We start from the raw sequence: 20,406 nt of genomic DNA on the forward strand, positions 1-20,406 counted from the left end.
GGGTCTCTGGGGGAACCCAGACTTCCTCTAGCCCACAAGGAGGGCCCAGGATGCACACGCTCCAGCCTGCTTCTCTGATGCAAATGGAGGAGACCAGCTGGCTGAGAGGGAGAGGCCCCCCGCTGATATCGGGCTGGATTTTCCTCTAGGAGGGGCCGTCTTGTGCACAATGGGGTGTCTCCACCCACGGTGTCAGTAGCACCCCTTCTCTCAGTTGTGACAACTAAAAATGCCCCCAGACGATAGCTGTGTCCCCTGGAGCACAGACTCCCAGTAAGCACCCCTGGGGTGGCCCAATTCCTCTTCCCGGAGTATGGGGTGGGGAGCCAGAGCTAAGCTGAGACTTTTGTGTCCCTCCCCCCGCCCCAGTGACTGGAGAGTCCCCTCCCAGCCTCTCTAAAGAACTGACCAGCACACTGGCTGGGGTTGGCGACGTCAGTTTCGACTCCGATGGCCAGTTCCCCCTGGATGAACTCAAGATTGATCCCCTGACCCTGGACGGACTGCACATGCTAAACGACCCTGACATGGTTCTGGCCGACCCGGCCACTGAGGACACCTTCCGAATGGACCGTCTGTGAGCGTACATCCGGCACCATCACCCCGCCGGTCAGTGGCCCCAACGGCATCTCCCTGAGCCTGGGGACTGCACACTCCGTCCCCGCAAACGGCTGAGCTTGTGATTCTGAGCTTGCAATGCCGCCAAGTACCCCCCTCGCCCCCCCCAGCTGTCCACCTCTTTTGGGAGGCTGAGCATTGACCCCTCGGATCTGCCCTCTGCGCCTGCTCTCACCCCGTATCCCAGGCCATGAGCCATCTATCCCTGTAAGATGCAGAAAGCGTGTTGGGCAGGGCCACCGGCCCGGGGTCACCGGGGTCTGCGACATGGTGGGCAGACGTGCATTTCCGACTGTTGTCCAGCTCTCACTGCCTTCCTTCGTCCCCAGTCACCCACCTGCCAGCCCCAGCCCTTGGTTAGGTAGAGAGCCAGCCCCACCCGCCAAAGGGAGAGGGCGCCAGAGAGGGGCAGACCCAGCTCGAAATAAACACTATTTTGACTGCTGTCTTTTATATTCCTGAGCGCACAGAACGCTAGAGCCCTTCCTGTGGGGGTGAAGGCAAAGGTAGAAACGGAGCAGCTAGAGCTTCCCAGCCTCCTCCCGCCTTGCTCACCCCCCGCCAGGTCTCTCTGGGGGCTGCCAGGGGTCATTTCTGGGGGTTTTAGAACTTGTTTTCATCTTTCCTTCTCTGTATTGTGCTCCTTGGTACTGTTATTTACAGATAGGTGAGGGAGGGGTGGCCAGGGTATTTTTGTTGTGTTTTTTGTTTGTTTCTTTTGGTTTGTATTTACATTTTGGCTGTAGACGAGTACCTGACTCCTCCAAGCCAACACTTGCCTGAGAGCATGTTTTTATTCCAGAAATCCTATGTTATACATTTTTTAGGCTAACTGGAAGCACTCCACTGTCTGAGCTGTCTCTGGCCTCTAGTTTCACCCCAAGTTATCTCAAAACAGAAGGGCCGAGTGCTACCCGGCTGGCCCAGTGAGGGCCTGTTGTGCCAAGTGGGGACTCTGGCAGAAGCTCAGGTGGTTGGAAGTGCCTCTGCTCCGGCCACGTAACAGACTCCTGGGAAGGAGTCGTTGTTTTTATTAAGGGTCTCCAGAGAAGACCGGGCTCTGCCAGGCCCTCCTGAAGGTACGTGCTGATCCTCAGGACGGGTGCATCCCAGACCCGGAGGCTGGCAGCACCTGGCCCCTCTGCTCCCAGATGCTCCAGAGACAAGGACGTCTCTCACCCCCACTCCAAGAAACAGCTGACACCCCTCCAGCCACCTCTTTTATAGCTCCTCCTGGCAGGGCTGGGTTTGGAGGCAAAGAGCAGCTTGCTTTTAGTGGCAGGTTTCCAGGTGCTTCTCCAAGTGCCTCAGGAAACCGAGCTGACTGACTGTGCCCTCCAGGCCCTGTGAGGGGGCAGCAGACTGGCTTTATTTTCTGTGGGCTGCTTTAGTAGGAGTCTCTGTTTCAGTCCCTTCCAAGTTGCATCTCGACTTGCTCCTCCACCTGCCTTCAGGCTGACACTTCTGCCTGGTGCATTTCTCTGTGGTGTCTCGACCACCCCTCCGCCTGGACCTTGGGAGCTTTCACCTCTGTGGGAACCAGATTTAATCCTAGCAACCATCCCTCCTTGCTCCCAGCTAGGTTGTTAGCACGTGTCTAAGTGGCCGGGCGGCCACACAGGTAAGAAAGGCCCCCTCAGTCACTTGTCCCCACCACCATTTGGGCTGGGGGACATGGTGTCTGTCCATCCATGTCCAGGGCCTGTCCCCTCCCCGCAGTGGAGGCGGGGATAGAGATGGGGACATTTTTGTTTTAAAAGAAAATCTACATGTATATAGAAGAGTTTGGTTACCATTAGACTTGTATGTAGAACTTTTTAAAAAATGGCCTTAATAAAATTACAAGCAACCTTCCTGGATGCAACTTTCAAACAAGGTGTTGGGAACTCAGTGAGGGAGCCTTGTCAGCCCACGCTTCCCATCTGCCCAGTGCCGGTTCTGGGTGCAGACAGGCAGGAGAGGCCCATGGCCAGGAGCACAGGTGACATTGTGTTAACACATGGCCGCGGCCTGTGAGGGGCTTAGGTGCAGAGCTACTCTGGGAGGGTTCCCCCCGACCACCGCCAGGAGCCAGTAGCCAGGTGTCCCCGTGCTTCCAAGGGGTTAACCCCGCCCGGGACAGGGGCGGCTTATGGAGTCTACAACAGGGAACTTTGGTTTTTTCTTAGATATCACTTCTCTACTAAATATTCTTGAGTTGCCAAGACTTTCTGAGGCAAGACAGCCTAAGGGAATCAGTCCTTTGACTTGTGAAGTGAAAATACTGTGATTTCAGGCGAGCTGCGCCGTGAGGGGCGGGCCCGGGCCTGCATCTTGTATATAGACCTGCCACCCTCGTCCTGCTCACATGCTCGGGGCCAGCCTGGATGTCAGGCCTGGGCACATGGCCCACACGGGCTCAGAGGCCGGCCATGCTGTCCCCCCAACACCCCAGAGTGCTCCTGGCTTTGGCCGAGCCCCCTCAGCTGTGCAAACCTTTCCCTTGGGAGCTCGAGCTGCCTGGCCTGTCCCACCTGCCTCGGTTTACCCTCTGCCCTCCAAGTCCCCAGGGCAGTGAGTTTGTTCCCCTGTGTGGCTCCTGGGCAGAGGCTGGAGCCAGGGGTCAGCCCTTCTCTGTCCCCCCGAGAAGAGGGTTGTGCGCAGGGCTGCCTGGAGAAGGCAGGGTCTTGTTGGGATCGTGTCCCCTGTCACAGATGCCCACGCCGACTCCCCTCCCCCCCCCCGCTTGCCCTTACAGGGGGAAGACAGGCAGCACTGTTTGGAGTGTCCTGCATTCCCCTCCTCTTGACACTCTAGGCAGGAAGGGTGAGTGCCAGTCTCTTGGGGCAAGGGGGCCCTGAAGCCCTCAGTGGGAAGCTCAGGGGGCAGGTCGACCCCTCAGCAAAATTTGGAGACCCTACAGCCAACGGCCCAAAAGCCGGCCAGGCTCCCCTGCGGGGGCAAACCACAGCAGAAGGGGCTTAATTGTGCTGGGTTCAGCTCTACCCTCACTGTGGTCCCCAGGGCTCCCTGGGACCAGCTGTCCAGGGTGGAGGTGTGCACTGATGGCCTCTTCCTTAGTGACACCTCACACCCCAGTGTGCAGGGTGAACTTTTCCACCCCTCTGTGCTGTTACCTGCTTGTAGGTTTTCAGGGCTGGAAGGAGGGTTCTGCGTGGTCGCTGTGTTTGGCCTGATTTTCATCAGCTGAGCTCCCGGGAGGACGCCCAGCAGGGCGCCCCATGGGAGGCCCAGGTGTCAGAGTGGGGTGGGTGGGGTCAGCTCTGTCATACACCACAGGGAGACCCTGCATTGAGGGTCTCATGTCCATCCATTCATGCATCCTGCTGAGTGACGATGGATGTCAGATGTTGCACCTGCGGCCTGTCAGGTGGGACAAGGCAGGGCTGGGCCTGGGCAGCAGGATTGCCCCTCACCATGTCTGGTGTCCTGGACCTGATGAGTACCCATGAGCGACTGTCATTAGAGGGGCCCCCAGAGCTGAGGTCACATGGGAACATGCCGCATCCCCAGGCTACGTCTAGGGGACCCTGTGCTGGTTCATAACCAAACATTCTTCCAAACCCCCCTCCACAGGACTCTGGGCTATCTGCATTTCCAGAGGAGGCACTCCACCCCCATACAGGCTGGGTGTGTGAGGCCTGGAGGTATTGGGGGGCTGACAAAGCAGCAGCCCCCGTCACTCTTCCTGGGTTCTGATGGAACTATGGTCAGAGGCTGCCTGGGGCCCAGTGTGGGGGCTGAACGGTCAAGGGAACTGGGCCTCCTGGTCCTGGCCCATCGCCCCTGCAGGCGGCATTCCAGGCGAGCAGGCTGTGGCTCCCTGAGCCCTCCCCACATGGCCTGCAGAGCTGGAGGAAGGACTTGCCCACTTCCGAGGCCTGTCTGGGGTGAGTGGGCACCTGGTCTGTTTCTAACCCAGTTCTCCTTGGACCCCAGGCCCCCACCTTCTGGGGGTCTGATAGTATGTGACTGGGAGTCCTTGGGACATTCCTCCGGGGGTGCTGGCTAGGTGGAGCTCAGGCACCTCTCATTACCCTCGTGCTACAGGCAACTGGCCACTTCAGGAGAGGCCTGGGAACCGGGGGGCTCCTGAGGGCATGGGGAGTAGAAGCAAGATCCTTGTGACCCGGGCCTCAGTCTTTCTCCTGTCAATGGCCGACCCAGGGTCGCAGGGCCCCAGGCTGCTCCGTCAGGGTGAGGGGCAGGGGCTGGATGTCAGGGTGACACTGGGTGCAGGGAGCTTCTCTGCCTTCCACTCTCATGGCCAGCCCCCAACACCCCATCCTGAGGAGCCAGGGACATGTGGCACGTGCGGGGTGGGGGCTGCCCCCGTATCGCAGGGTTCTGGAATTGGGGGGCAAATGATGGCCAGCCCATCCTAACCTTTCAGTCACTTATGACCTCTTGCCCATTGGGGACAAGGGGACAGTGCTGTGGCCTTGTGCTTTGCCACCGGGAGGGTTTTGGCAGCTGAGGTCCATTGGCCCTGCTGTACCCTCCCCAGGAAACTGCCCCGCCCAGGGGCTGGGTGGCATCACTAATATATGCAAACCCACAGTCTGAGCCCTGCCCTGCCTGTGTCCCTCTGTCCCCAGGCTGGCTCTGCCCCCCCAGCATGTACTCTCTGCTGTGGATGTCCTGTGGGCTGTGTGTGTGGACGCCTGCGTCGGGCGGGGGCAGGCGGCTCAGGGTGCACTTGGCCGGCCCCTGCCCGTCCTCTGGCGTGGACGCTTTTGTCTTTGTACCTTTGCATCCTTTGTAATGAAACCTAATAAAAATCCAATGTTTTCGTCTCTGCCTCCTCTCCTTTTTCCTGTCTCTCCTCCACAACAGAGATGAAACGTGGGTACTGCAGGTACACGAGGCAGAGCCACATACACACACTCATGCATGAACATGGACACGAAGATGTGCGCCCCTCACCACCTCCCCCCACCAGCCAGCATCTTGGGTCTGGTGCCTGGAAGGGGAGCAACCCACCCCCCACGATCCTGGAGCAGACATTCCAGGGGTGGAGATCCAGGCCCATGACCACAAGTGGGTGGGCTGCAGCAGCAGGCCTGGGGCTTCCCAGGAGGGGAGTCAGCTGCAAGTCCCCACTCTCCAAGGCCATATACCCCGCCATCTTCCCAAAGCAAAGACAACAGCCACAGCCCCGCCACACACACGCTTTATTTCACACCCTGATCCCCTTCCTCTCCCCCAAGCTAGACAGCCCTTGGTGCTGCACCCATGGTCATCATCTAGTGGCAGGTCCCCACTGTCCTTAGGCCTGCCGCAGCTGCTGGGTCTCATAGTCCTCTGGGATGGTGTCTGTGGAGGGAGAGAGGGCAGGTGGGTGAAAGGGGGTGAGGCTGGTGGGGCAGATCCCACATTCCCTGGTGGTCCCTCCACTTACCATTGCAGCGGTAACGCAGGTTGGCCCAGATGATGTTCTCCTGGGAGAAGCAGAAAACCCCCAGGCGTCCACCTCGCATGGTCGTGTCCAAGACCACGTTGCTGTCAGCCACCAGTTCAGGGCCCTCGTAGAACCGCACTCTGCAGGGGACAGTTAAATGGGGACAGTGAAGACCCTCAGAACTTCAGTAACCTGCCCTAGAAGATGGGCCCCCCTCCTCTCTCAGAGTGGGGGCCGTGGGGACTTCCTGCCTGGGCCACACTCAGGGCAGGTGTGGCTCCTGACCTGTGCCTCAGCTTCCCTGTATGAGATGGATATCAGGGTCCTGCACACAGTAGGTGCTAACTAAGCAGAGTGTCTGGACTTCCTGGCAGCGCAGAGTGAGGATTGAAAACCGGAGAGTCGGTGAGACCCCACCTTCTAGGTGCTGGGTTCTGGGACCATCATTGTTCCCTAAGGTCAATCACAGTTCATTCTAGCTGCCCACATTGTTCCCACTTTACAGACAAAGGGATCAAGGCCCCCAGAACCTCCCCCTTCCCCTGGCAGCCAGGGAAGAACAGGGACTCAGTCCCTTAGCAGAGGCAGAGACCCCACCTGATGTAGCCCACTTGGGGCCGGTGCTGCAGGAACCAGCGGTAGGACGTCTTGTCCTTCCAGCCCACGTTGCGGGGGTCCTTCCACAACAGCTTCACCTGTGACGCTGTGTCCCCCGTGTGCCACAGAGCATTCCGTAGGTGCTCCCCAGGGCCCGTAGAAGACTTCACAGCCTGATATTCCCGGGAACAGGGTCACCAGGTGAGAGACTACACAGGGCACTGGAGCCCCCCACCCCAGGATCCCACCTGGTGGGAGCTGCAGGTCCTGGAGGAGTGATGGAGGCCCTGGGGGGGGCTGAATGGGAGACCCACAGGGATGCCTTCCTGGGGACCATATGGAGATTTACAGGTGTGTCATGGGGCAGCGGTGGTCTGGGGGCTCATGAGGATTTGAGAGTCTGGATAGGTTTGAGGTCTGGGAGGATCTGGGGTCTGCAGGAGGCTTTAGTGATCTGTAAAAAGTTGTGTCTGTGGGATAAACTGAGATCTAAAGAATTTGGGAAATTTGCTGGAGAGTTTCTGTGACAGTGTGGTCTAGGAGGTTGGCAAGAGGATTTGGAACCTGAAGGAAAGCTTAGGGCCGGTGAGAGGATTTCAGGACCCAAAGGAAGATTGGGGGAGGCTGGGGGGGAGTTTGAGGGCCTGTGGGAGAAATTGGAAGGAGTTCAGGGAAGGGCTGGGAGTGGGTGGGAAGACTTTGAGGTCCATAGAATGATGCTGAGGGCTGTACAGGATTTGGGAGTCTGGGGAAAGGTTTGGGGCCTCCTAGAGGCAGTGGTGCAAGAGGTCGGGTAGGGCCCCCCACCCCTGCACACCTTGAGCTGGATGCCAGGTTCAGCCACAGCGCGGAAAGGGTTGGCCTGCCAGTACGTCTGCTCCATCTGCTTCCACATGACCACATAGAAGCTTGAGCTGTCCTGGTAGCCAAAGATGAAACCGGCGTAGTCGTCATCGGTGGCAGTGTTCACATGGAACGTTCCTTCGAAGTCCACGCCGTTGAAGGCCGTGTAACCTGGGAAGGTAGGAAACCAGTGGGGTCCTGGACGCCGGCCCCTACCCTTAACCGGGTCCGGGCCTGCCCCCACACCCCGCCCCTCCAGAGTCCAGCTTGCCTTCTGGGCCCAGATACCCCGTAGACCCTCCCCACCCCAACGCCCTAAATCCAGACACAGCCCTGCCCTGACTCCGCCCAGTCCACCCTCTAGTCCCGCCCCACCCACTTCTGGCCCCGCCCCTGAGCAGGCCCCTGCACTACCTTCCCCCTCCCTGCGTCTCACCCACTGCCAGGCCAGGATCGCTGTTCATCGTCTGCACGATCTCCATCCCCTGATGGCGTCAAAGGAAGAAAGGCCTCAAGCAGGCCGTGGGGCCCTCGGCACCCCGGCCCTAGCTTAAAACCCTAAGTGAGTGTCCTGGGCTCCCCCCACTTTCCGCTTGGTTCCCGCCCCCACCTGGTTGAGCACCACCCAGTTGGGGTCTATCTGCGCGTCGCCTTCGGGGTCCAGCACGACCGTCTGGAAGGCACGGAAGTCGGTGAGGGTGACCTCGGCGTTCTCTGGACACACATCGATCTTGTCCACCACCTTGTCCGCGTCAAAGTCGCCCTGGCACGCGTCGCCCACACCGTCCCCTGAGAGGAGGTGGGAGACCCGCGGGCGGTGAGGTCAGCGACGGACCCGATGCAAGCCTAGCCTGGTTCACATCAGCTACGGACACGCCCACACCACGCCCCGCCCCTTTCCCCTGGCCCCTGTCACGCCCACTCTAAACCCCGCCCCAGTGTAATCACACGCCCCGTCCCCACTACAAGCCCCGCCCCCGCCTTACGGTCCGAGTCTTCCTGGCCAGGGTTGGGCACCACGCGGCAGTTGTCCCGATCGTCTGGGACTCCATCGTTGTCATCATCCTCGTCGCAGTCGTCACCCTGTCCATCGCGGTCTGAGTCCTGCTGCGCGCTGTTAGGTACTGTGGGGCAGTTGTCCCGAGAGTCCTGGTGTCCATCCCCGTCCCTAGAGTGGGTGGGTGGGACAGAGAGACCGTGAGATCCCCAGAGGGTCCAGTCAGGGGCCACCCAACCTGGGTCCCCACCACCACCCCAGGAGGCCTCCTTACTGGTCTTGGTCGTTGTCACAAGCGTCTCCTACAAAGTCGTGGTCCACATCCCCCTGAGGGGGGTGCAGGGGTCCATGATGAGGGCAGGGGACTCAGAACCCTCCCACCCACACCGGTTCCTGAGCCAAGGTCCTCCTAACCCCAAGGAGGCGGCTCTAAGGCTGCTTGGACTGGGCTGCAGTCTTGTTAACCAGCCGAGGGCTCACGCCTGAGCGAGGACCCAGCTGAGCTCTGCCCTCACCTGGTCTGGGTTGCTCTTCTGGGGACAGTTGTCACAGACATCCCCTACACGATCACCATCACTGTCCTTCTGGTCTGAGTTCGGCACTCTGGGGCAGTTGTCCACAGCATTTCGGATCACTTCGGGAAGCAGGGGAACAGGATAGGACACCAAGATCGGGAAGGGGCCAGGGTGACTTCAGTAGGGCAGGTGCAAGCCTGGAGCTTTCCTGGGAGAGTCCCACCCGTCCCCTGGCTCCCAATTGCTACAAGGTTAAACCAAGTACTCGTGTCCAGGGTCCAGCAACGAAGAGAATTCATGAATGGACAGCCAGGGAAGGGACTGGCCCTCACTCGTGGGCTGCTCATCCGGAACTTCCCCTTGCCCTGTGAATGCACCCCCTGAGCTCCCATGCCCCAGGTGTAAAAAGGGCACCTCTTCGGCCCTAAATCACGGACTGCCCTGCAGTATCCGACACAGCTGGCGTTTTCCTGCTAGTCGGAGCAGGATCCAAGGTCCCGGGCGCCTCAAGTAAGCTCACGCCCTTGGCTTCCAAGCCCCGCACCCGGCCAAGCCCCTCCCCTTGGCGCCCGCCCCTCCCCCCGCCACTCTCACGGTCACCGTCGATGTCGTCGTCGCAGGCGTCGCCTCGACCGTCCCGGTCTGTGTCCTTCTGGTCGTCGTTCTTCTGGTTCCGGCAGTTGTCGCACGCATCGCCCCACTTGTCGTTGTCCGAATTGCGCTGGTCTGGGTTCCGCACCAGCGGGCAGTTGTCCTGGGAGACAGGACCGGTTAAGGTGGGGATCAGGCCAGGAGGGGCAAAAGTCACTCCCCAGACCAGCCCATCTCCGAAGCCACGCCTCCTAGGCAGGGAGCCCCTCGTGTCTCCTGGGTCTGCTAATCCAACCTCTGAGACCGTGCTCCTAGCCCAAGCCCCGCTCCGCCCAACTCGCGTAGGCCCCACCTCCTCGTTTAGGATCCCGTCTCCGTCAGCATCAGGGTCGCAGGCGTCTCCTATACCATCGCGATCCACGTCCTCCTGCCCTGAGTTGGGCACCGTCACACAGTTGTCCTAGGAAAGGGCAGCGGGGGTCGTGAGGGATGTGACTAGAGCCCCGCCCACCCCACGCCCTCCGTTCACGCTCACACCCCCAGACCACGCCCTGGCCCCGCCCACCTTGCGGCAGTGGCGCTCTGCGCAGCGCAGCTTCTCATCGGGAAAGCTGTCCAGGTCGGTGTCGCGACCGCAGAGGAGCCCGTTGCCCGCCCAGCCGATGGCACACTGCGAGTGGGGTGGTGAGTAGATTTCCGGGCGTCACCGACCCCGCCTCCCCATCCCATACCCCTTCCTGAGCGCCTGCACTCACTACACAAGACCGCGAGCCATCGCGTTCCACGACGCAGTCGGCCTTCTCGTGGCACGAGCTTGGTGTGCCATCCGGGCAGGAGCGCTGTGCGCGTGGACGGCAGCCGGACGCCTGGTCTCCCACGAAGCCGGGCTGGCACGGGCCGCACTGGAAGGAGCCCTGAGCGCGGGACGCGGCTGGTCAGCCCCAGCAGCTGCCACTTCGCGACCCCGCCCCCCTCCCCCGCCCGGCCTCTTCATCTTTTTCTTCTCCCGGGCCTTACCCTGGTGTTGACGCACACAGAGTTGGGAACGCAGTTATGCTTTCCGGTCTCACACTCGTTAATGTCGGTGCAAACCTGGGTGGGAGGGAGCGCATAGATCACCGCCCTCACGCAGACACCCCAGGTGTCCTTTTGCATGCTACCTCTCTCCTCCATCCCGCCCCCAATCCCGACCATCCCTGACGCGGACCCTTCCCCACTGACTCCCTCCAGACGCTGGTCCCCACCCCTTCACGCTGGAGAGAGGCAGGGAAAAGGCCTCGAGGCTGGAGGAGTTTACTCAACAAAATGCTCCCCCTCAAAGCCCTCACCTGCTTGTTGGCCTTGGCGAAGGCCAGCCCCACGCCCTCGTGTGGGGGGCCACTGTACCCGGGTGGGCAAGCCTCGCAGCGGAAGCCGGGGCTGGTGTTGATGCAGCGGACACGGGGAAAGCAGGGATGGGAATTACACTGGAGAAGGAAGGGCCACGGAGGATCAGAGGACGCGGAGCTGGGCCCCTCACAAAGCAGCGCCTTATGGCTCCTTAGGCTTGGAGTTAGAAAGTCTAAGGACCATCAGCCAACACTTGGAGGGGGGTGCCACGTGGGCGGAGGCGATTGTCCCAGGAGTCAGAGGCGATTTTGCCTTGGTGCGGGCAGAGGCGCGACCGGGCGCGCCTGGAGGGGGCTGTCCCAGGAACCGCGTGGGCTGGGTGGTCATGGGCGGGGGAAGGAATCGTGAGGGCCTGCGTCCCCAGCAGAGGGTGGAAGTGGTGGTCGGGGCGTGCGTGCCCGGCAGGGGGGCCGTGGGGGTCGTCGGGGCCGGCTCCCCGCGGTGGTGGAAAGATCGATCGTTGGGGCTGCGGAGCACCGGAGGTGAAGGGGGCTCGTTCGGGCGGACCACTCCCGGCGGTAGAAGAGTTGTCGCTGCCTTTGAAGGCGTTCGTCGGGGCGGGCATCCCTGGTGGTCAGGGCCGTGGTTGGGGTGGGTGCCCTCCGAATGTGGGTGGTCGTCTAGACGTGCGCCGCCGGCGGTGAGGGGGCCCCCGGGGCTAGCACCCCTACCGGAGGAGGACGTCGTGGGGGAGGTGGGGAGTTGTGGGGGCAGGCGGTGGGAGATCGTCGGGGCAGTGGGGGCGGGCGCACCTCGTTGATGTCCGCGCAGTGCGTCCCGTTGCCTGTGAAACCCGCGGGGCAGGATCCGCAGCGAGCGCCCATCGGCGTCATGGTGCAAGCCACGCCGGGAAAGCAGTAGCCGGGCGCACACTGGGGCAGGGGCCGCACGCTCAGGCCGGGGGTATGCGCAGGCTGCATCCCTGCGGGGGAGGAGCGGGCAATCAGGGCCACGCCCCTGGGCGGAGCCTACCAGGAACACACCCCGCATTGCTCACGCCGTCCCCACCAGTCTCTCCAGTCTCCAGCTCTCAGCTCGCCTGCGTTGTTAGTTAGCTTTTCCCTCCATATCTTTCTACCTCCTTGCACCTCCCCCGGCCTCTGCTTCTTTCTGTGTGTTCCCTTCCTATAGTCTCTGTTTCCCCTCCCTGTTCGTCCAATCTATCTCTGTCAGCCTCGTTCTCTTCCTTTCCTCTTTTCCTCCCGGTTTCTCCTTTGCTCTCCCCACAGCTTCTTGATCTCTGGCCGCCGTGACTTTGCGTCCTCAGCTGCGCTCACCGCACGCATCACACTCCATCACCGTGTTTTTCAGGAACGTGATCTCCTTGACCTGCCGCGCGGGGGATACGAGGTGTAATCAGTAGGGCTCCGTCCCCTCCTCCTACCCCGGGTCTCCCCTCTCCTCCCCCCGGACTCCCTACCCTCCCAGCACCTCTCCTCCTTCCCTGGGACTCCCTTTCCCCCGCCCCTCGCGGACCCCTACCCTCTCCTGCGGAACCCCTTATCCCTGGAGCCCCCTTTTCCAGTTCCTTTTTTCCAGTACCTCCCGTATCTTGGTACCCGGGACCCTCTCCACTCCCACCGAGGCCCTCTTCTCCCGTACCCCTCCCCCATTGTCCCTTACCTCACAGACCCCCTGCCCCCCACTTCCAGACCTCCTTCTCCTCCCTCCCACTGCTGTACCGCCCACCCTGGCTCCCACCTGCTGCCGCAGCAGCTCCCGCACGTCCCGCAGCGCCGCATTTGTCTCCTGTAGTTCGTGCAGCATCTGTGCGCCCAGGTCTGGACCTGCACCTGCACCGACAGGGGGTGCTGGTGGGGTGTCGGAGCCCCGGGACCCCCTTCCCGCTGCTTCACACGGCCATAGGGACCCCGGACACCACCCCATTCCTTGAGCCTCTACCGAGTTCTCTGCTTTCTCCCTCGCCCCAGAGAACGCTCCGGAGAACTGTCCCGAGTTCCAGAGAGCCGTGACCCCAGGCCTCCCACTGGTCCTCAGATCCGTTTGGGGATAAGGGCACGGCGTGGGGGAGGGCTCTGCTTACCCATCCGGATCTGGCCCTGACCGGACGCGCCAAGGGCGGCCAGGGAGAGCAGGAGAACGCAGGCGGCGGCGAGAACCATGGCGGCGGTGGGGAGCTGGACTGCAGCTTGCTCTCTGCCGCCCACGAGGTCTGCAGTGCCTATTTATCCCGGCGGCGCAGCCGCCCCAGGGACGGCCCACCATGGCCCTGCCCAACGTCCAGCCACAGGGTAAACAGACAGCACTGGCCTCTGTGTTCAAGGCCCCACCCGGTGTGTCTGAACCAAGACCTGGCGGGGAAACTGAGTCACGGGGGGCCAGTGCAGGGGTCGGTGGGGCGGGGAGTCAGGTGGGACCACTCTCCAGACCTCTCATTCACTTATTTTTTGAGTGCCTGTTTTATGCCACGCCTGGGTCACGACTGGGAATAAAGCCACCCCATGACGGCCCCTCTCAACTCACACTTGGGGAAACGAAGTCAAGAGTGGCTAAAGGTTAGGACTCACTTCCACCCCTGTCCCTGCTTTAGGTCACGCTGACTGACCTTGAATTCCCTCCTCATTTGTTTCAAAATGGGGCAAGTGATGTCTCTCTGTGCCTCAGTTTTCCCCCTACACAATGGCACTAATAAGTATCATTGTTAAAGATGATGATTATTACAGGAAAATGAGGGGTAGCATGACAGCGGGGACCCTAGATCTCCTTACCCAGGTCCATGGGGTCCTGCTCCTGGCCCCTCACCCCAGAGAGTTTGAGGTGACTCTCCCACCCCATTCTGGTCTATCCTCTCTGCGGTTCTCTGGCTGGTGGGTGCTGGTGGGTCCAGCCTGATTGCCCATGGGCGAGAGCCCACTCAGTTTACCAGTCTATGCAACGGGCTGTGCATCTGTCCATTCCCTGCAGGGGGTTACACAAATTAAAGGGCTCCTGCTGGAGGTCTGAGGGAGTCCCCAGACTTCCTTCGCCATACCTTCCAAGCTCTGCTCCAACTGCTGTGGAAACAGGCTGTAATAAAAATAAAAATTACTGCTAATCAGGAAAATCATCCCCCCCAGCCCAGCCACGTTCTTGAGATGCAAAACACCTCAGGTCTCTAGAGTTAACCCTCTCCACCCGTACCCTCTGGAGCTTACAGCCTCTATTCTAAAGACAGGGAAATGGCAGAAGTGACTAGCCTAAGGCCACTTGGAGGGGAGGTCTGAAACCAGGGTAGAGTCATAGCCAGATCTCTTCTCCTGGGAGGCTGCTGAGAAGTCAGGGAGGCTTCCTGGAGGAGATGGGAAGGAAACCTCAAGGAAAGAGAGGACTCAGATGAGCAGAGGGAAAAGGTGGAGACAGTTCTGGCAGAGGGAAGTATGTGGAGCTTGGAGGTGGGGAAACTTCAGTCACATTCATTCATTCCACAAGTTTGCACTGAGCACTTACGGTGTATCGTGTCCTGTGCTAGATGTTGGGGACACAGGGTAAACAAGCCCGATCAGGCCTCTTCCTCATGGGGAGTCCAGGTTGGCGCGAGGCAGCTATCTAACCATCCAAAGCGGCCAGGACTATGATGGGGGACACACAGGCAGCAGTGGGAGCTCCAAGGAGATACCTGACCCAGCCTGGGGTGGGGGGGAGTCTGGGCAGGCTCCCCAGAGGAGAAGGGAACACCAAACTAGGACCAGGAAGATGAGGAGGACATGGCCAGGCAGAGATGGTGGAAAAGCATTCCAGGTAGAGGAACAGCATGTGCAAAGGCCCTGAGGCAGAAATGAGCCAGGTGGATAGACTGATCTCAGGGTGGAGAGGCTCAGGAGAAGCAGTGCCAATGGTGCAGAGCTCGGTCTGTCTTCTGAGGGCAATGGGAGCTATAGAGGGTGAGTGAGAAAGGATGGACCTGGAGGGGAGCCTGGGTAGGAACAGCTGGCCCCAGCCTGGACATTTCCAGTGCAGTGCCTGCATTGCCTGCTGCCTGTGGCCGGGCCATGAGCTCACCTCCTGTTTTCCTTGGCATCCCACACACCTGGGGGCCGCTACTGGCTGGTGCCGGAATTCTTAGGAAAACCAGGGCTCCAGTGGGGCCGACAAGCTTGTGTGTGCCTCATGCAGCTGGAGCAAGGGCACATGGAAGCCAGGCTCCTACTACAAGCTGGGCACGGGGCTGGGGCTTGGACACACGTGGCCTTGTTTGGGCCATGGGGAGAAGTGGGGAAGGATGCTTTAGGCAGAGGAACGTCAAAGGCGGAGTCCCTGAGGATGTCCCGTTTGTAGGTCAGACAACAGAGGCCTGGAGATGGGCATTCTGGTTTCACCCTCTTGCCTCCTGGATCCCACCAGCCCTGAAATCCCCCTTCCAGGCAATCCCCTCCTCCCATGCACAGCACACCAGTCTCACGTTACAGAATAACTCACTTTTTCCCGGCCTTTGTACCTGCTGTTCCCTGCCACTCTAAATACTTTCCTCTGTCCTTCTAGTCCTGGCTGTGTTGCCCCCTCCTCCAGGAAGCCCTCCCTGTTCTTCCTGGGCAGGGCTTAGGAGCTGGTGCTTGTGTGACAGTCCTCTGGGATCCGCAGCAGAGTATTCCTGGCAGAGAAGGTTGAGGTGGCCTGACCCCCAGGACTGGGAGTGTCTGTGTTTAGTTCTGTCCTTTCCAGCCTGAGAGCTCCTTGGGGGCCTGGAGACCGAGGATAGAGAGGGAAGGTTGGAGGGTTTGGTGAGCCATGACAGCACCTGTTATTGTTAGTGTAACATTGTTTTTATTCCTTATAATTACTGTGACATCATAATTATCGACAATAGTAACCCCTGCCAGCACTGTACTTTAGGACTCACTCGGGTTCGAATGTCAGCCAGGCACAGCCTTGCCGTGTGACCTAGGCAAGTTGTTTGACCTGTCTGTGCCTCAGTTTCCTCACCTGTAAAATGGGGGCGATCCTTGATGATAGGATTGCATGAGTGAAGCCGTGTGTAGCATGTGACTCCAGTGTCAGCCTCCTTATACAATATGTCACTTACACCTCAGATAGTTCTTATTCACATTTTCCTGGGAAGGGTGACGAGACACCTCGAGGTCACACAGCCAGGATTAGAACTGGGGAAGGAAGGACCCCTAAGGCCTTCACACCCTCCTGCCTTCCCTTGGCCACAGAATCCAGACAAGAAATGCTGGCCAAGACCCCTCATTAGCTGTGAAGCCTCCACGGCTCTGGACCTCCTGGCCTGAGCCTTTGGCTGGCACCCCCGCCAGCTCCCCTTCCCACCATGCCAGACCCAGCAGTTCTGGGAGCCCCGCCAGGCTGGGGCCATGGGGCTGGTGCCTGTGTGATGGGGCCCCCGAGGCCCCTCCTGGCAGAGGCCTGCTGGGCCAGGAGACATGTGGGCGCCCCTAGCTTGCCCAGCTGCCTCCCCTTGTGAATCCAGAGGGAAAATATGTCGGGAAGGCAGCCGCCCTGCTTTGGGCGGGCTCGGCCACAGGCCCAGGGTCTGGGGAATTCATCAGGGCAGAGAAAGAGGCCATGGCCAAGGAGCCGGTCCCGCCTGCCTCTTAACAGCCCCGCTGAACCCATCTCTCTGGAAGGAGCAAGTGGTGGGGGGCAGGGAGACGGGGTGCCATCAGGGCACTGGAGCTGGGTAGGCTCACCGTGACTTGCTCTATGATCTTCAGCAAGCCCTGCCCCCACTCCCACCCTCCATTTGCCCCAGCTCTGTGCCTAGTCCGTCCCAGGCTCCCTGAAAGGTGCTGATAAAGAAAGAAGGAAACAATAAATACAGTGGCTACAATTTTATTCAGCAAAGTACCAAATGCTCAAAACCTTGCCAATCACTTTTGTGGGTTTTCCCTTTCCGTCCCTTTCACTCCCACCCTCTGCAGCTTCAGGAGGCAGGAACGGGACATTGTGGGAGGCAGCAGGGCCTCTTTATCTAATGAAGTGAAAAATGAAAATGCCTAAAGATTTGCACACCATAACAGGAGCAGTCAAAACCATGGTGAAAATGGACACCGTAAGAGCCCCTCCTCTTATGGTCATCGTGGAGAACTGAATGAGTTAGTCCGTGAAAAGTGATGAGTTCTCAGTTGGTAACGTCCCCACTCTCCAGACAGGCAAACTGAGGCTCAGCAAGGCAGGTTTGTCCAGTCTCTTTGATTTGGGCCCTGGATGCTCAGAGAGGGAAATTCACATAATCCCTCCCCTCCTCATAAAGACACACAGACTGGCCACAGGAAAAGGGTCCCCCACCCAGGTTTCTGCAGCTCTGTCTGGGGAGGGTGGGTGGGTGGAGAGAACCCTGCCCCCAATTCCTCATGCCCCCCCCTCCGGCCCCTCTCTAGCCTCCACCCTGGTTCATTCACAGGAGGCCCTTGTTCAGCCCTGTGATGGATGGACTGAGGCTGAGGGCGGGGTGTGTTTACCCACTGGTTGCCTGGCTGACAGGAGCCTGGCTGGGGCATAGGCCGTTGGGGGAGGGAGGCTACCAAGCAGGGAGGAACCCCAGTCCCAAAGTGGGAAGACTGGCACAAAACAGGTGCCAAATAAGTGACTATCGATCAGTGAGATGAAATTAAATAACTCATCCACTGGACAGATACTGACCCCTTCCCTCCCAGCCAGTGGGTCGGAGGAGATCTCGGCCTCTCAGCCCTGAGATGGATGGCCTGGAAGGCCAAGTGCGCACAAGCTGCACGGAGCGCTCCCTGCACAGTCGGGCTGACTGGGCTGGGGGAAGGAGCCCAGTGGTCAGGGAGGCCACTCTACCTGGGGGTGTTGGTGCTGGGTGCCCCAGGCAGAGGGCACAGCAGGGCCAAAGGCCATGGGGAATGTGCTTGATGTGTTGGAGGTTCAGTGAGGAGGCGGGTGCAGCTGGAGCAGAGACCGCTGGAGGAAGAGGGAGAGGAGGGTGGGACCACAGGGAGGAGTGTGGGGATGGGAGCCTGTGCAGGGACAAAGCCATGAGCAGGGAGCCATATTTGGGCTCCGTGAGCCTCTCCAGCCCCATCTCTTTTTGCCCTCCAGCCCCTTTACTTGACTGCTCCCCGGTTCACCATCCCCTTCACATGGCTCACTCCTCCTCGTCCCAGCTGGGTTAGTGGACTCCTCTGGCCTCCAAAGTACCTTAAGCTTCCTCCATGACAGCTTGATCACACAGCCTGGGCACCGCTGTGTTACGTGGACTACATGGCTATGTCAAATGAGTCCCACCATCTTGTTCCCACTGTGTCTCCAGCAGCCTGCGCACATGATGGAATGAATGAATGATGGATGGATGTACAGGTGGGTGAATGGATGATTGTATGATGGGTGAGAAGATGGATGGATGGATGGATAATTGGATGGATGGATGGATGGATGGGATGGCTGAGTGGGTGGATGGATGGACAGATAGTGGGTGAGCAGATGATCACATGCGTGAGTGGATAGGTGAGTAGGTGGGTAGATGGATAGATGGACTCTCCCCAGGAGCCTCTCTGGCTATGTGGCGACCCCATTCAGAGGTCACTGTGAGAAGTCAATAAGAATGGAGGTGAAACACATAGTAGGCACCTACCCATGGAGTCTTCCTGACTCTGTTTCCCACTGGGTTGAATAATTACTAGAGCCAAAGCATTCCAAAGAATCCAAGAGTCACGAGACCACAGAACAAGGAGCCACAGAACTAAGAAATGACAGTCATAACATCATGGGTTGATGGAACCATGGGACCATAGAGTGCCAAAGCCACACAACTATGGGATCCCAGGACCACAGCATACTAAGGCCACAGAATTGTGGGATCCTAGAGCCACGGGACCACAGTGAGAAAGACACATGGACCCAGGGTGATGTGGCCACCAGTCAGCAGAAGCACAGAACTGTAAAGTGGTAGAAGCCCCAGGACCCCAGGGACTCTCAGACGTGACACTGGAGTATCCCACATCTGAGGTGCCACAGGATGGACTCTCAGAATTGACCCCAACAGAACCACCCTCTCATTACACCCTCACTTATCCAAGGAGGTTCCCCGGGGCCATGGGAGCTGTGAAGTGCTTCCTCCCCTATGTTTGGGACAAGAGAGAAGGGCCACGCCACCACCAATGCCTGCAGCCAGCCATCCGCCACTCAGTGAATCCCTGTGCCAAGTGAGTCTGTCCAGATGTCGGGAAACAGTGCCAGCCTCCGGCCAAGTGCCCCGGGAGACGAAATGCTCAGCAGCAAGTGGAAAAAGAATGAACAAGTTACTTCTACACCCATGTCCTTCGAAATGCCAACAGCAACATGGCATGGACGGGAGGCTGATGAGCTGCCCCTCCACCCAGCGCCTGCGTCTGCCCACGCCAGGACTCGCAGCCCAGCTCGGATTCCACCAGACACATCCATGTATTAATGAGCTCTCCCAGGACAGCAACTGTTCTCCCAGCAGACCCCACACCTGACACCCAGAACAACCAGTCTGTTTTGGAGAGGGGAAACTGAGGCCCAGACATGGAGACCACTGGCTCAGGATCACAGAGGGTCGGAGCCAGGACTCAAACTCAGGTCTGTTGGATGCTAAGCATGAGCTCATCAGCACCCAGCCAGGCTGCCTCTCGGGGCCCCAGTCTCTGTCCTCTTGGGGCCCTAGCCATTGGCTTCCAGGCGTGGCACAGCGAGGAAGCCAGGGCGTGAGCCTTGGCGATGTCTTCCCTTCACTGACCTCAGAACGTCTTGCCCACAGGGCTGCTGTGGGTACAAAATGTGATCATCGTGAGTGCACACTGGGACCTGGTATTGCTGGCATAGCAGGAACTCATCCACCTCCCATCTTACAGATGGGAACGCAGAGGACCAGACACGGGGGTTCTTACCCTTCTGAGGCCTCCAGCACCTTCCATGAAGGCTGTTCTCATCACGATGGAGACAGGAGCATGAACAAATGCTGCTGATCTTCTGAAACCAGGTTATAGGGAGAGAAAGCCCATGCCTCTCTGCCTTACCCCAGCCGCAGGGCTGCCTTCAGGCATAGCTGGATTCGGAAGCCCAAATGATGTTTTCCTTCAGGGTCTGTCTCTTCATCAGCTATATTCTTCCTTAAAAAAAAAAAAAGGTGATAAAATACACATGATATAAAAGGCATCATTTTAACAATTTTAAAGTATACAGTTCAGTGGTTTTTAGTACATTCATGAGGTCATGCAACCATTACCTCTGTCTAGCTCCAGAATATTTTCATCTCCTTCCACAAGGAACCCCGTCCCCATTCGCAGTCGCTTCCCACCCCTCCACCCCCAGCCCCTCGCCCCTGGCAACCATTAATCTACTTTCTGCCTCTATGGACTTGTCTGTTCTGGATGTTTCATATAGACAGAATCCTGGAACAGGCATCCTTTTGTGTCTGGCTTCTCTCACTGAGCATGTCTTCAAGGTCCATCCACGTGGCAGTGTGTGGCAGTGCTTCATTCTGTTTTATACCTGCACAGTGTTCCGTTGTATACACA

General features: G+C 59.1%; 2 protein-coding genes across 13 annotated transcripts in view; one reads left to right on the forward strand and one right to left on the reverse strand.

The window, feature by feature from the left end:
• Positions 1–5,418, forward strand: part of CRTC1 (CREB regulated transcription coactivator 1) — a 56,843-nt gene extending 51,425 nt beyond the window's left edge. For all 12 annotated transcript variants that reach the window (XM_033133874.1, XM_033133876.1, XM_033133878.1 and 9 more), the window contains one exon: positions 370–5,418. In XM_033133874.1, the coding sequence (XP_032989765.1) occupies positions 370–581 (212 nt within the window). In that variant the 3' untranslated portion in view covers positions 582–5,418. The remainder of the gene's footprint in view (positions 1–369) is intronic.
• A 357-nt stretch (positions 5,419–5,775) lies between these two features.
• COMP (cartilage oligomeric matrix protein) lies at positions 5,776–13,118 on the reverse strand. Its single transcript, XM_033134412.1, has 19 exons — positions 12,996–13,118; positions 12,653–12,744; positions 12,229–12,280; positions 11,704–11,873; positions 10,891–11,028; positions 10,580–10,654; positions 10,318–10,476; positions 10,128–10,232; positions 9,915–10,022; positions 9,566–9,725; positions 8,972–9,090; positions 8,731–8,783; positions 8,446–8,627; positions 8,070–8,248; positions 7,896–7,944; positions 7,434–7,630; positions 6,617–6,789; positions 6,020–6,159; positions 5,776–5,934 (listed from the first exon to the last, which is right to left on the reverse strand). The coding sequence occupies exons 1-19, from the start codon at positions 13,072–13,074 to the stop codon at positions 5,888–5,890; spliced, it is 2,277 nt and encodes a 758-aa protein (XP_032990303.1). The 5' UTR covers positions 13,075–13,118; the 3' UTR covers positions 5,776–5,887.
• Positions 13,119–20,406: the final 7,288 nt, after the last annotated feature.

The sequence above is a fragment of the Rhinolophus ferrumequinum genome, chromosome 18 (genome assembly GCF_004115265.2).
Source record: "Rhinolophus ferrumequinum isolate MPI-CBG mRhiFer1 chromosome 18, mRhiFer1_v1.p, whole genome shotgun sequence".
Classification (NCBI taxonomy): domain Eukaryota; kingdom Metazoa; phylum Chordata; class Mammalia; order Chiroptera; family Rhinolophidae; genus Rhinolophus; species Rhinolophus ferrumequinum.